At 32.5% G+C, this 15,333-nt stretch overlaps 1 protein-coding gene across 3 annotated transcripts in view; it reads left to right on the forward strand.

Annotated features, from left to right (window-relative positions):
- The window catches only part of LOC108912969 (peptide methionine sulfoxide reductase), a 28,367-nt gene extending 13,570 nt beyond the window's left edge, over positions 1-14,797 (forward strand). For 2 of the 3 annotated variants that reach the window (XM_018718403.1, XM_018718402.1), the window contains exons 2-5: positions 9,794-9,966; positions 11,656-11,776; positions 11,831-11,967; positions 14,180-14,797. In XM_018718403.1, coding sequence (XP_018573919.1) covers positions 9,803-9,966; positions 11,656-11,776; positions 11,831-11,967; positions 14,180-14,414 — 657 coding nt within the window. In that variant the 5' untranslated portion in view covers positions 9,794-9,802 and the 3' untranslated portion in view covers positions 14,415-14,797. Of the gene's footprint in view, positions 1-9,651; positions 9,674-9,793; positions 9,967-11,655; positions 11,777-11,830; positions 11,968-14,179 lie in introns of those variants that run through there. The other variant, XM_018718404.1, reaches the window with a different exon arrangement.
- Positions 14,798-15,333: the final 536 nt, after the last annotated feature.

The raw sequence follows: 15,333 nt of genomic DNA on the forward strand, positions 1-15,333 counted from the left end.
AATCAAAAGTGTCAAGAAATCCAAACCAAGGAGGGTGTTTTCGAAAGAGTTCGAATATCGTTGAGACGAAGATGTCGTGCCTGCTTGGAAATGGACGGAGGGCACTTTGAACATCGTCTGTAACTTTGTTTTTCGTTTGTTAAAAGCTTCCTTTGTCGGTTTATTCCTAATAAAATAAAATGTTTGAAAAACGAATAGTGGTCCATATCTCCGCAACCGTTACTTTGCGGACCCATGTTTATTAAGACTTTTCTGCTTATTTTGGTTCATACTATTACCTCCTGAAATATTTTACACTCTTTTTTTAACACCCTGTATATGTTAAAAAAATTAAGACAATAGGATTAATAATAAGTGATATATTTAATTCTGAATTTGTAAGACCCTTAAAAAGGTCAACACTACGGGAGAACAGGTAATGACGTCACGATACCGGCCACTCGGCGATCAAGTCGCGAGCAGTCGGAGAGATGTGTAGATATTTGCTATACTTTTACCTATATTATATACCTATATTTCTAAGTGTATAAATAGAAAGTGTATAAGACATATACATCAAGTCTTGTTGAAATGCATTTTTCACACAACAAATTTATTACAAACATAGAATGACTTGGAATACATTTTCGCTTTTCTACATTTTTATACAAATGTACCCAACTTACTAGACTCGGCTCTTGTGGATGTATGCGACGACGTGTATGTGCCAGTAGTACTTTGACTAGTATTTGAAGCAACTCAGAACCACCCTCGTTTTTCTTTGGTTGCCCGTCTAGGGGGTTGTAAAATATTATTATTTAAATAAATTGCTTATAGGTCCCTCTCGCCGTATTTCGAAATTTTTGTGGACGGGAACATTTAAATGGGGTAGAATTTTTTTTTTCGGCATAAATTTTAAAATTCTGCCAAATAATAATATTTACAACCCCCTAGACGGACAACCAAAGAAAAAAGAGAGTGGTTCTTAACTGCTTATAGGTCCCTCTCGCCCGACGTATTTCGAATTTTTTGTGAACACGAACATTTAGATGAGGTAGAATTATTTTCCGACATAAAGTTGAAAATCGTACTCTAAAACTTTTAAAACAAAGATAGTAATTGTCAAAATTGTCTCACGTTCATAACAGTCTCGTCGAAAAAGAGAACTAAAAAACTTTTGGGGTTAAACATGTTAAATCTGCAAACTTTAACTGCCCTATACTGTCTATGCTATTTATTGGGCATTGCCAATTCCACCAAGGCCACTAACTAAGGAAGGTCGAAGAGGCTCAGTGTCAGCTGTCGTTACAGAACGAGAAGGCGACTGATTACATAATATTATGTATCTGAGCGGCAGAAAAACGGATCGCTATATTCAACAAATTACAGTTCTTGTTGGATCTGCCCAAAACCTCACCCAAGTGGGTCATTATGGCTTCATGAGAAAGCTAAATCTTGAAACTTAAACCAAACGAGCCCAACCTTTACCCGAGTTTTCAAATTCAGTTTAGTTTCAGATAATGCCTTCACATTTAGAAAGGGTAATACTAAACTATTTTCAGTCTATCGTTTGCCATGACCACCAAAATATCCAGATCTTTCCTTCTTGAAATCTATGGGACATATCTATAGAAAATTGATTAATTTACCACATCCACTCTGACTGATATCTCTTCATCATGAGATATACGTGGCCTGAAATTACAACCTTTTGTAAAGGTATAAGGATATCTGGTAGGATATACCTTAATGTCTCAGATATATACGACTTAGGCTATGACTAGCTATTGGACATTCGACAGACATATTGTTACAAATCAGGATATCCACCAAATACCACCAAGGGATATATCATTTGGACTATATGCTATCCACGAGACGATCTGAGAATATCAGAATATTATGGCAGATATAGACTATGTTTCGAATATTCATACAAATTACTATGTTCCTTCAATGTACGTTCCAGGAACACATAGTTGACGTTAAAGCTATCTGGATCTCCAGGCGACATTTTAATATTTTACCTCAATGTCTTAATTTATTCGATTCTTTACTATCAATAACAAATTGAATACCAGTTCAGTAGCTATCAAACATATTTAAGTACAATTCAGTTGAACAATAAAATGTGATTGAATTACAAATTTTGCACATAAATGAAAAGAATGAGGGTGTAGGAATATTACGGCACATATAGATTATCTTTCAGATCTCCGAGAGGTAACTGATTCTTACAAATGAACGTATCTCCTTAACGTATCTGCCAGGAACACGTGGTTGACGCTATAACCTGTCAAACAGGGCAACCTGAGAATGTTTGAATATTATGAAGGTATCTTCTGAATATCCAGGTGACACTTTTTTATTTTTACATCAATGTGTTGATTTATTTCAGTCTTTACTATCAAAAACACATTGAATACCGGTTCAATAGCTATCAAATATATTTTAGTACAATTAAGTTCAACAATAAATGTTTGAATTACAAATTTTTCACTATCCATTATTGTACAATAATCAGAATTATTATCCAACACAAACTGTAGTTTTGCTTGAACACGTCCAGCTATGTTTCCTCGTATTGTTGTATATCTGTTTATAGAAACAACAAAAACAACTTATGATGGTTTGAAGTTATCTAAACTCGCGGTAAATTTTTATCACCCTTGTATGCAGTAAAAAGTAAAAAGAACGATAGTTAAACTCTTCAGCTATTTTTCTTAATTGAAATATTAATCTGAACAGCCTATGCCCCATCGTTAAACGCGCAATGTATGCTGACATCTCTGATAAAAAAAACACCAGGTTTCTTAGTAATTTCAGATGTATATTTTCATATTGCCTGTGATCTGAAGCATCGCATCGATTAATTTATTCAATTCGTATCTAGCGGCACCTTAATGCCTGCCTGTCGCCTGAGGTGTTTTGTTGATGGACATTGGCCGTGTAATCGTGGATTTCATTGTCGTTTGTGCGTGTGTGTGACTGAGGTTTACTTGGTCGAGTGTATTTCAGGTGTTTTTAGCCTATTTCTGCTACTACAACGCGTATTGCTGCTTAGTATCATGATAGATTACTACTGTTTATTTACTTGATTGTTGACAAAGTTACCGATGTCTAATCATAACTGACGACACAAAAATTTATTTTTTTAATATACATAATTGTATTTTTTTAATTAGTGTTACTAGTGCTAGTGTGTAGCCAACTACAAAGTGGAAGTTATACAGGGTGTTAAAAAATGAGTGTAAAATATTGAAGGAGGTAATAGTATGAACCAAAATAAGCAGAAAAGTCTCAATAAACATGGGTCCGCAAAGTAACGGTTACGGAGATATGGAATGTTTTATGTTTATTTTGCAAAAACGTTGTGTATTTTCTTATAATTGTTGGTTGATGTTTAGTGAAATAAACAGTACGTATTTGACAGTTGTTCTCAGTGCACAAGTTTTCTTTTGCTATGGCTGGTTACTCTAACGCAGAATTAACAGACATGCATTTCATGTATGGTCGTGCTAATGGGAACGCCACCGAAGCGCGACGTCTTTATGTTGACGCTTATCCAAATCGCCAGATTCCTTCACAACGCATGTTTGGAAGAATTCACCAAAAATTGCGTGATACCGGTTTCTTGAGCAAACAGTGCCATTTATCCAGAAGACCAAGGTCAGTATCCACTCCTAGAGCAGAAGAAGAAATTCTAGCACTGGTAGAGCAGAATCCAGGTACGAGTGTGCGGAGAATATCAGCCGAGGTAGGAATTAGTGGTCCTCTTGTTTGGAGAATCCGTCACGAGCAACTGCTTTATCCATACCATGTGCAACGAGTACAGGCCTTAAATAATAAATCCAATAAATGATCATCAAGCACGTTTGGTTTTTTGCCGCTGGTTTCTACGTCATGATGCTGAAGACCCTCGTTTTCTTGCAAACATTCTTTTTACTGATGAGGCCGGGTTCACAACAAATGGAGTGTTTAATTTTCACAATACGCATATTTGGGCCGACGAAAATCCTCATGCTCTAATAGAATCTGGACAACAGGCACGTTTTTCATTAAACATTTGGATGGGTATTGTAGGTGACAGGTTTCTAGGTCCTGTTGTTTTACCAAACCGATTAACAGGCGCTGCTTACCTCAACTTTCTGCAGAACACACTGTATGAGTTTTTGGAAGACATTCCTTTGAATCAGAGGCAACAAATGTGGTTCCAGCATGATGGTGCTCCAGCTCATTTTTTCCATGGCCGTTAGAGAGCATTTACACCAAACTTTTCCACATAGATGGGTAGGAAGGGCCGGACCTGTTTTATGGCCTCCAAGATCGCCTGATCTGAACCCTCTAGATTTCTTTGTTTGGGGATATTTGAAGACATTAGTGTATGGTACTCCTGTAAATAGCCTGGAAGAGCTGCAGCTACGGATTAATCAAAAGTGTCAAGAAATCCAAACCAAGGAGGGTGTTTTCGAAAGAGTTCGAATATCGTTGAGACGAAGACGTCGTGCCTGCTTGGAAATGGACGGAGGGCACTTTGAACATATTCTGTAAATTTGTTTTTTGTTTGTTAAAAGCTTCCTTTGTCGATTTATTCCTAATAATATAAAATGTTTGAAAAACGAATAGTGGTCCATATCTCCGCAACCGTTACTTTGCGGACCCATGTTTATTAAGACTTTTCTGCTTATTTTGGTTCAAACTATTACCTCCTGAAATATTTTACACTCTTTTTTTTAACACCCTGTATATTAGGCACTTGATTTTTTTCTTAGAAAGTGATCGTTGCATTACAAATTAATGAATACCTTGTCAAAGTACCCTAACACATTATTTAATTCAAACTGATTTGAAATTTTAATTGATAACTACTCAAAAATGATTGAAATGTAGTATAAATAATTGAAGTATTAGCATATACAAATAACTAATTAGATGTATTATGTAATTTCGTAGTACCAATAATCTGAAAACCAACATTTTCTTCTACATATCGTACAACCACATAGGTATTCGACGGAATTTTCTTTTATGTAATTTGCTGTGGTGACGAGTACATAAATCATATCCAAAAATTTCATGTAGGTAGGTAGTAAAGTTTGATCTTCCTCGTAATTACCGTCATTTTTACGTTTTAAAATCGTTTACAAATAAAAATAGACAAAGCGGGTCTCTGGTCGCGTTTCAAAATTGGCAATTCGGTTAGTAGTACTATTCGACGGCCTTGGCCGAGATGGGACAGCCAGTACAGCAGTGCTACATGCGATAAGAGTTACGCAAGACATCTAAAACGACTCGCTATGTTATCTGCTGTCATATGTTTATGTTAATGTTGTCTTAAAATAGCGTCCAAATCCTGTCTATCGTAAGATTGTATGCATCTATTCATTACAATTACCTGCATGAGTAATCAGAAATTAAAAATTAAAATTATATAACATATTGCTTACTGATCCACTCTGGAATATTATTTCTATGAAATAGTACATTTGGTTTTGTCATAAAATTAAAGATATGTTTTTTAGGCTGGAGATTATTCAAAAATTAAAAAAGTGGAGTAGGAATAAAAAGAAATAAAGCTATCTCTTACGCTAGAATAAATTCCATATGTTGATATGAAATCGAATTAACAAAATTGGGCGAATTCGTATCCCCTTATCAATTTTCAGAGAGAGTTTACATGAAAAGCTACTAGTACAGTCACTGAAACATTTTGGCTACCAATTTTTTCGGATGGAATGGATTGACGTGAAATTTGAATTGTAGCTAGGGAGTAGCCCAAGAAACAAAAGTTATATAGTGTTAATTAGTTAATTTTTGTAGGACAAAATTTGACTTGAGTTATTACCGTTAGAAGCTCAAAACTGCCATTTCTGAGCCCTTTTAGCTTACAAATCTAAAAAATGAAGAGCTCAAAAAAGCTGCAAATCACAGAACTTAATGTGCTTTAACATCCCTACAAAATGGTTTTTTGAGTAAATTTATAACTTTAAAATTACAAAAGCTATGGTAAAAAAGTTAATCGCATTTTTTCGGCAAAATTTTCGGAGCGGGTAAATCATCTTTGTGTATTTTGGAGCACTTGTGAACTGATTTTAATAATATACATTGCAACCAATAAAAATGCAAAAAAGCCTGCACGAGATGAACAACTTAGGATGATATTTTGCAATTGCAAAAAAGGATGCGGCGCAACTTGTGGTTGCAGAAAAATTTGGACTTTTTTGCAATCCCACGTGTGGTTCATGTTCTGACGATAATTGTAACAGTTGTCGTCCAATTTTGGACCAAGGCAAGGCTAAAGATAGCGATAGTGATGAAAATTAAATATTTTATTATATACACATGTAAAAAATAACAGACCATTTTTAAAACATTTTGTACAATACATCCATTTATAATGTATATAATTTTTTTTTATTTGAAATTAATTTAATGAAAGAATATTAAGAATAAATTCAATAAAATTAAAAAAAAATTAATTATATCATCATAAGTACTCACATATAATTTTTAGGAAATTTTTCTTTAAGGGGTAGGGTTTTTTATGAGGGGTAGGTCTTCCATAAGGGTTTTTTGGGTGGCTGAAAAGCTGCAATATATCATAGATCATTTGAAAACCATTACAACATATGCATACCATTAAAACATCTCAAGCTTTCAATAATATTTTTTGTTTATTTTATTATAAGGAATGGTTTTTAAGGGTTGCAACTTTGTAATGACTCGTAAGCTTTCTAATGAATAACAGAAGAAATGCAATCCACTGTGAATGCACCAAAAGAATATTTTAAACTCTTAAAAACTTTTTTTTCTATTTTTTTGGCCATGGAAGCGTAATTTTTAAGGATTTTTAAGGGTTGAAAAGTAATTAAATTTCATAAATTATATTAAAAACATGAAAGGAACTTTATCCAACATATATTTGAACATGAATTGAATCTTTAAAATACGTAAATCTGCGATTTTCGCATTTTTTTCGTACAAGGGTAGTTTTCACCACCCAAATAAAAAAAGCACACAATATGACTTTTGAAGTGAAGGGTCAGATGAGCTTGTATGCAAATTTTCAGGAAAATCCATGCTATCCGAAAAAATTGGGAGCTTTTACCTTATTTTCGTCTTCATCAGTGACTGGACTATACCGTTATTTCTTATTACCGTACTATTGGCCCTGAAAATATCGGGATAAAATTTAAGACCACCTTGTATAAGTGTTGTTGTCTCATTTTTTTTTTAATAACCGAACTATTGCTGTGATTCTTGCTTACATGAAATAAATTGTTTTACGTTTTAATATTTCTTTTTCATTTAATTGGTGGCTTTGTGGTTATAATTTATTTTTGTATTTTCCCACTTAGGTAACCAATGTTAATCTTAAAAATTTCTCGTTTAAAAAAGTATATTTAGAAAAGAAGTCGTCAGGTAGGGTTTCACTTTTTAATCTCATGATCGATTATATCAAGTAATAAAAGGATATTTGCTTAATTATCTTATTTTTTACATGTCAGATTATATTGAAGTGTTATGTTCTCAGTTTAAATGCAAAGCGAATATAAATTACAGTAAGATAATTTTTGTTTTAATGGGTATGTCCAAGTTCTGAACTGATCGTGAAATAATATAATTTTAAACAAAAAAGTTCTGGATGGTACATACAATACAGGGCATTCAAATTTACTTCCCGAAATGTAATAAAAAGCACCCCCAAAAATGTCGTTGCATGCACCAGTGACACATGGATAAGTAAACCCAATTTTTGGAAAATATAATTATGTTCTATGCTCATTGATATTTTGGAAACGTGGATAAGATATATTAATTACCTAATTAATGCTGCACCGAGAAAAAATTTAAAAAACAAAACGATTTTGTATACTAAAAGTTAAATTGCGTGTGCGTACTGTGTCGTTCCGGTGGTTGGGACCAGGACCTTGGAATACACCGCCCTTGCGTCATTTTGGGTGTTACAGATGATATTAATATTGTGCTTCCTTTTAAAGGGCGATTTAGTTATTTGTACATTCTTCCGTATAGACGATTGTTATTGCCAGATATTCCTCCATCTTTTTGTTTTTAGGTAGGTATTGCCTGTTGAGTATTTTCATTGGTATATTCATTTCTTTTGTGAGCTGATCATTGATCATGTGGTTTTTACCATCTCTCACTGGTGTAATCGTATGTTTTTTTTTGAAGACTGTTCCCTATGGCAATATCCAATTTCCTCTTATCAAGGACTATGTTTATATGTTCATTCTTTTGAAGCCTGCCACTTAAAATTTTGTAATCTTTTCAAAAAATGGAATCTTACATAGGTAGTAAGAATTGGAAGATTAAAAAGATGAAAACATTTGAATTAAAATGCTACTAATTTTCAAATTCATTCTCTATAGTTTTTTTTACTCGGTCTTCGAGGCTTACACTATTCCTGTAGACAAAAAATAGGTATGATTTTATTTTAATACCAAAAAACGTTATTTATGTCATTTTATATAATGTACCATATACCTACTTAAATAGAATTAATAACTGCTTTATATCTATCTACTATTTACCTCGGGATCTAACAGATCTATTTTGAATTACAATAAGTATGTATTAAAAATGATTAACTGATAATTCACCTCTGATCCTCATAAAAATAATGCTAATGGTTTGTTTTATATTATTTATAAAAATTTGATATTGATTGGTTCAATTTTTTTATTTCAATACGCAAAATTTTATTATAATATGTAAGTATATTTAAATATTGATACCGAAAGAAAATGAGGACATAATTACAATCTCTAAGAATATATGTTTCTAAAAAATAATATCGTCCTCATCGATATTATAATAAGTTCCGTTTTTTTGTTAATAAAATTATCAATCACAAATCACAAAAATTTCAAAGGACTTCATAACTTTTTTTATACATATGTCAACAAACGTTTCGATTGTTGGTCTAAAATAATGAAAAATGTAATTTATTTCAAAATGCAATTATACAAATCACTTATTATTAATTATTATTTCATGAGAATAAGAGATATTATTAAGCTTTTACCTATGATACATAATACATATTTTAATAGTTATTAATATTAAAAAGAAAAGTGCAGTCTACCATCGATATATCTACATTTTAGTAGACTCTTTAGAAATCTGTTGTAATTTATAGTATTTCTTATTATTAGATTACAACTTACTAATGGGGACAACAAAAACTTTTTTATGATTATTTTCGGTCCCATTTCTTAATTTATTGCTGATGTCTGCTCTTAAAATACATGTCTATATCCGCTATTATTACTATTAAAATTTTGTATAAATAAATGTCACGTACCAAAAACGTTATTTTTAAATAATATACACAACATATAATCCGTATCACACGGTATGAAAACATCAAAATATTTTACGATACGCTTTGTGATTTCTGGGTTCATCAAATAAATAATCTGATGCAACATTTCACTATGCTACAATAGCTCTTCGTAGAATAACAGTAGTAATTTGTAATAGATATTTCTTTCCCTACCACAGTATTATAGATACACTCGTTATCTTTTATTTTATTTTTTATCACGCTTTATTTCAGTGACTTGCAAATTTCGATTGATGCCTTCGATCAGTACGAGTATAAAAGACTACCCCGCTATTTATATAATACCAGTTACCTCTGTGTTGTTAACTCATTCACAGTATACACTAGGTTGGTTTTTTAAATACTAGATTCAGTGGTGGTACACAACTTATTGTTTTTTATTATGTAAAAATGTTTCAATCATTTATTTTTTTGCTTGTGTTTTATTATATATGTTTTTATTTTTAGATTAACAAGATGCCCAGTATTCTGCACGAAATTTCCACCCCCTACAAGAAAGCCACCTTTGGTATGGGATGTTTTTGGGCATGCGATGCCCTGTTTGGAGCGCAAAAGGGAGTGTTGCGTACCCGAGTTGGATACTCCGGCGGGACAACATTAGACCCTGTATATAAAAAAATGTAAGTCAATGATTTATTCAAATTTGTTCACTAAAAATTATGTCAATCCATGCCAATCCTTCCAAAGCGACCAACCAAAAATGATACTTTGTTTCGTTCACATTAAACTTGTTAATTTTGAAAGCTTCTGAAGAAGCCTTGTTAACCGTTTTAAATTTAATTCACCTACCTGATACCGGTAAAACGTAAAGTTACACTGGAAGCCCATTCACATTAGTAAAACACTAATAGGGTTAATTCTACTGCACTAAAAACACTTATCCACTATTAATTAATTGATTAATTGCACTATTATTTAAGCTAAACGCGCGATAAACAGTTATAAACACCATTTTTTAGAGATTACTAAACAGTGCGCCATCTGGTGACGATTTAAAGAAACTGTTTAGAGATGGGAACGGCGATTTACCTATTTACATTTAAAAATTGTGTTTATGATATTGACAGCTAAACTGTATGTACAATTAATTGTACATACTACTAAACTACAACTCAAATTGGAAATAAAATAAATGTAAAATTAAATAGATAATTAAAAGAAATCGTATCTAAATCAGTTTACAATACTACATTATAGAATAATTAATTATACATTTATTATTAGGGCTGTCAGAACTGAGCCGCGAGCCGCGAGACATAGGCGTACGCATTATTTGTTAAAACGCAACAAATTAAATTGTCTACAATACACCACCATAAACACCAACTGATAGGAATTAATTACGCAACATCCCCACGATAACAAAGTATACTATATACTACTACTATATTATACTATACCTACTAACGTGACGTGAACGTCCATTCTGAGGCAGCGGCTCACGCATGCCTCGGTTGACCAGCTTGGCACGCCATTGAATTGCGGCTCTTTCTGACAGCCAAATTTATGATTTATTTTTTGGTGGCGATTTATTATGTTTATATTTTGTGATACAAAAATGACTATGAAATAACTTCTATGTAATTATATTAATAAAAAGAAATAATATTGGTTTTGTAAGCTAGTAATAATTAATCTCCAACAAAATATCTGCAAAATTTCTCCCTATAATTTCAGCATACCTAATAACTTGCTTGGAAAGATTCTGAGTTATTTTTTCAGTTACCCAAAAAAGAATTGATTCAATATACCTAAAAAATATGGTCTACAAAATTGCTTGGGGTGGGACCATGCAGACCTTAAAAAAAACTCTCGCAATCAGCTACTCACCGATTTGAAATTTGAACGTTTTGATTTGATCGTAAAAAAGCTCACGCAGTCACCGACTACTGCTTAGATATACATTTTTTGTAGAATAAAATTCGCTAGCTATTTCTGATATAGGTAGTTGAGTGTATAAATTTAAATGTACAAAAGAAAGTTACAGAATAATATTCACAAAGAGTTTATAGTAAAATGAACGCCTTAACCTAATAGGAACATAACCACTGCATACTTCATGAAGATGAGAAACAATAAAGCAACAGCAAATTTGCTCGAATCGGTTAACTAGGTTCTGAGTTAAGGAGAAAACAAAAAATTAAAAAAAGAAACTAACTCCCTGTAACTTTTTTTGCGACATTTTTCGTTTAAGCAAGTTTGGTTAAATCGACCTTGAAGTATGTAACATTCCTTAGGTACTACCCTGTGAATTTTTGTATCAGGTGTTTAATTATTATGAATATTCATTGTTATATTATTGTTCACAGGGGAGATCATACCGAAGTCATCGAAATTGACTATGATCCCAAGACAATAAGTTATGAAGATCTGTTAGCACTCTTTTGGGACAATCACGAATACGGTTTGACAACCATTATCAAGAGACAGGTAAACAACTTTGCTTTTCACCGGTGTTCATAATCTAATGATAGTTTATTTTAGTACATGTCCCTCATTTTATATCACAATGAAGATCAAAAAAGAATTGCCGAGATATCCCTTAAAAAGGAAGCACATAAAAGAAATACAAAACTGGTGACGGAAATTGCACCTGCGGGCCCTTTTTATCCTGCAGAAGAGTGAGTATCTACTTTTTAGTAATGTTTTATCAAGTATGATTTTTTTAACAGAAAAAGTTACCAATTTGACACAGAGGTTGCTAAATTAGAATATATTACTAAAACAATTCCTAATACATTATTTAAATGTGTACCCCTTTTTTAATTTTAAAATCGAACGCCTATGACTAAAATCAGATTTTGTTGTACCACAATAATTGATTAGCAGGTAATTATTTCGTATTAAAATACCAAGACGTTTGAATTCAAAATAACCGAGATATGAAGGTGGCTTCGAGAAAAGTGAAACACGTTGTATATGATTTTTTTTATAACATCGTATACACTAGAAAACTTTTTATTGTAAAACGATAGTTAAATATTAAAAAATATGCATTTTCAAAAATTCGGTTTTTAAATACCTATAGATTAGTCATATTACCTTGAAGTTGCAAGATAAAATGTTAATATTGTTTGTCACAGATTTACTGATTAATAATTTATATTAGGAGTATGTCTGCTATGCTTATTTTTTTTATCTGCTTAATTATAATGCCGAAAACAAAAAGTGAAAAGTAGTTTACCTCGAAATGTTAAGTAATATTTTTAAGCATAATTGTACCTGAATCCAGTCTAAAATGGACAAAAAAAGTCTCAGACAATAAAATATTCTTTTAACTACTCATATGGGGTAATCAAACAACTTGTTCCTTTTAGATTTTATCCTCAATTTATAATTGCTATTTTACTGTTAAGCCTTAGCAATCAGTTAAATGAAATATTGAATGCGACTGTTGGCGGTGGCTTTACACATTACACATTACATACACAGTATGTATGGTATAAAAATGCATAAATGCACTCGTGTTATAAATGGTGTGCCTATGTGAATGTGGTGACGTCAGTAACGAGACTCTGATCTATGCAGGTACAACTGGATTTGAAATACAACTTGTTGTCGCTTTTCTAATAATGACCGCATTTCTTGAGCTCTTGCAACCTAAGCTCTTCACATTTTTTTTGTGCAAAACAAAAATTTATATTATATATGTTCATTTGGCCAACAACATATTTTAATTATCTATGTCCTCAAACAATTTTATCATATTGATGGTAAATTTTGTTTTGCTCCATTTCAAAAGTCTCCAAAATGTCATGTTGTAATAATATTAGTAAACAAAATGTCCCTTTTATTTCTCCCTTTCGCAATAGTAATATTAATGATTAATAGATGGTGTCTATAATAAATTAAAATTACCTGAATCACACCAAATTCCGCATTGCTGCACTGCACTGCTAGGCAATTTGTCAACTACTTGTTAACAACTGAGATTTATTACTCAGTCGACCAGTGCAGTGTTTGTACGTCATTTGCCCGCGCCCACATTTTTCAACTGGGTATTATACATTTCTGCCGCCTCCACGTTTAGTTCGACAAACTGAAAACACTTTTACTTAAATAACATGACAAACACTAATCATTCGGTTATCCTATTTGAATAAAGAAATTTCAACATTTTAATGATTTTATTTGAGTTATTGCTCAAAAATACCTCCATATCCACGAACACAGGCATGACATGTTTTTAGTAAATGTAATTTGTTCGAAATTTATTGTTACTTGTCACGTGTATTAAATATGTCCACTGTATACCAGCCGCTTAACAGCACCCCACAAAAAAAAAATCCAGTGGGTTGAGGTCCGGTGTTTTCAGTTGGTTTTTTAAGTTTTACTCGAAAATCAGGCTTTTTTCGAAAACATAAGACATAAGAGTAGTAATTTTTCTATTTTATTTAAAAAAATATGCCACCAATATCCTGTATCTCTGTCACTGAAGCATGTAAATTTTAGGAAAAGGCCTCAGATTTTGGACAGTGTTTACATAAATGCATGTGCCCAATTTCAAATAATTTCACTTACTACATAGTTTTTAAATTATTTTAAAAAATTAAAAATATTTTGTGAAGTTGAACCCTATATCTTTTTAACGAAGCGTCCTAGATAAAAACTTTATAGGAAAGACTCCCCTTAAAATTCACCAAAGAATAGGAGGTTAAATTTTTTGTCACCATGATGTGAATCATCCTGTATTTTTCATTACTCGACCCTTGATGAAGTTTATTTGTTTAAAAATGAATAACCCTGTATAATTGTAGATGAATATGATGATATTTTTATTCAAGTAACGAAACTCTTTTTAATCAATATTTTATAAAAACGCAATTTTTGCAGTTACCATCAAAAGTATCGACTACAAGAACACAGTTGGTTATGCGAAGATTTGGGTCTGACACCAGAATTGTTGCAGACTTCGCATGTGGCAGCGAAGCTCAATGGTTATTTAGTTGGTGTCGGAAAAGAGGAGGACTTTCAAAAGGATGCCACAAAACTAGGACTTTCCGATAAAATTACCACTTATGTTCGAAGACATTTGAAGGAAAATGTAGGAGGAAATCTGTATTGCTAAATGAATTTATTGAGTTACAGATTTCTCCTTGAACAGTGATATTAGGTGATTCTTATCTAGGACCGTTCCTAGAATGTACGCCGTATGTGTTGTGTTGCTCAATTTTGTAAATGATAATATAAACTGCTATTAAGTCTCTATATTTAACATGTTATTTATTAATTTAATGGTAGCGGGGTGATACATTGGAATATGCTATATATAATATAGAACACCTCCCATGTACGACGCACAACACTTAGAACGGATCTGATATCTGATTATTTAATACAAAAGGGTCCAGACATGTTTCCGGTACGATTGAATTTGTAAATGTATAAGCAATCAGTATTTTTTCAATTGTACCCAACAGTTTTAAAAAAATAAAAATTTGTTAAGCTAAATGCGTATTTATTTTTTTCAAATTCAATTAGATACATGTAAATGTGAAAAATGACAACTATTTACAGGTTTAAGTTCAAGTTCAAGTTTAAAGCTAGAATTTCAGTTTTATAGTCCGCAAGTGGGATAAGTTGTAAATCACACGAATTATTCAGATTAACAATTATACCCCCTCAATCTCTCTCCCTCTCACCCCCCACTCTCTCTCTCTTTCTCACTCTCTCTACAACCTCCGCTACACTCTCGGCCAATGGAACTGGACCGCTGCCTCCAGTAGTATATGCTCTAAACTCTAATCTATGTTGGTACGTATGGAAGAAGCACACTTATAGCTACAGTGTAAACTAGTAACAGAGAAAGAAAGAGGTAGTTTGGGTATTATCTTTCTCTCTCACACAAGCATATGATTGGCTAACGCAACTCCCACCGCTCTTTAACAGGGCATCACGTCCTTAGATCTAATATAGTATACTAACCACTTCTCCTTAAAGATTAGGGAGAGAGAAAGCGAGGATTATCGCCTTTTCTCTCTACAACG

This window comes from Anoplophora glabripennis, unplaced genomic scaffold (assembly GCF_000390285.2).
Source record: "Anoplophora glabripennis isolate ALB-LARVAE unplaced genomic scaffold, Agla_2.0 scaffold253, whole genome shotgun sequence".
Taxonomy (NCBI): domain Eukaryota; kingdom Metazoa; phylum Arthropoda; class Insecta; order Coleoptera; family Cerambycidae; genus Anoplophora; species Anoplophora glabripennis.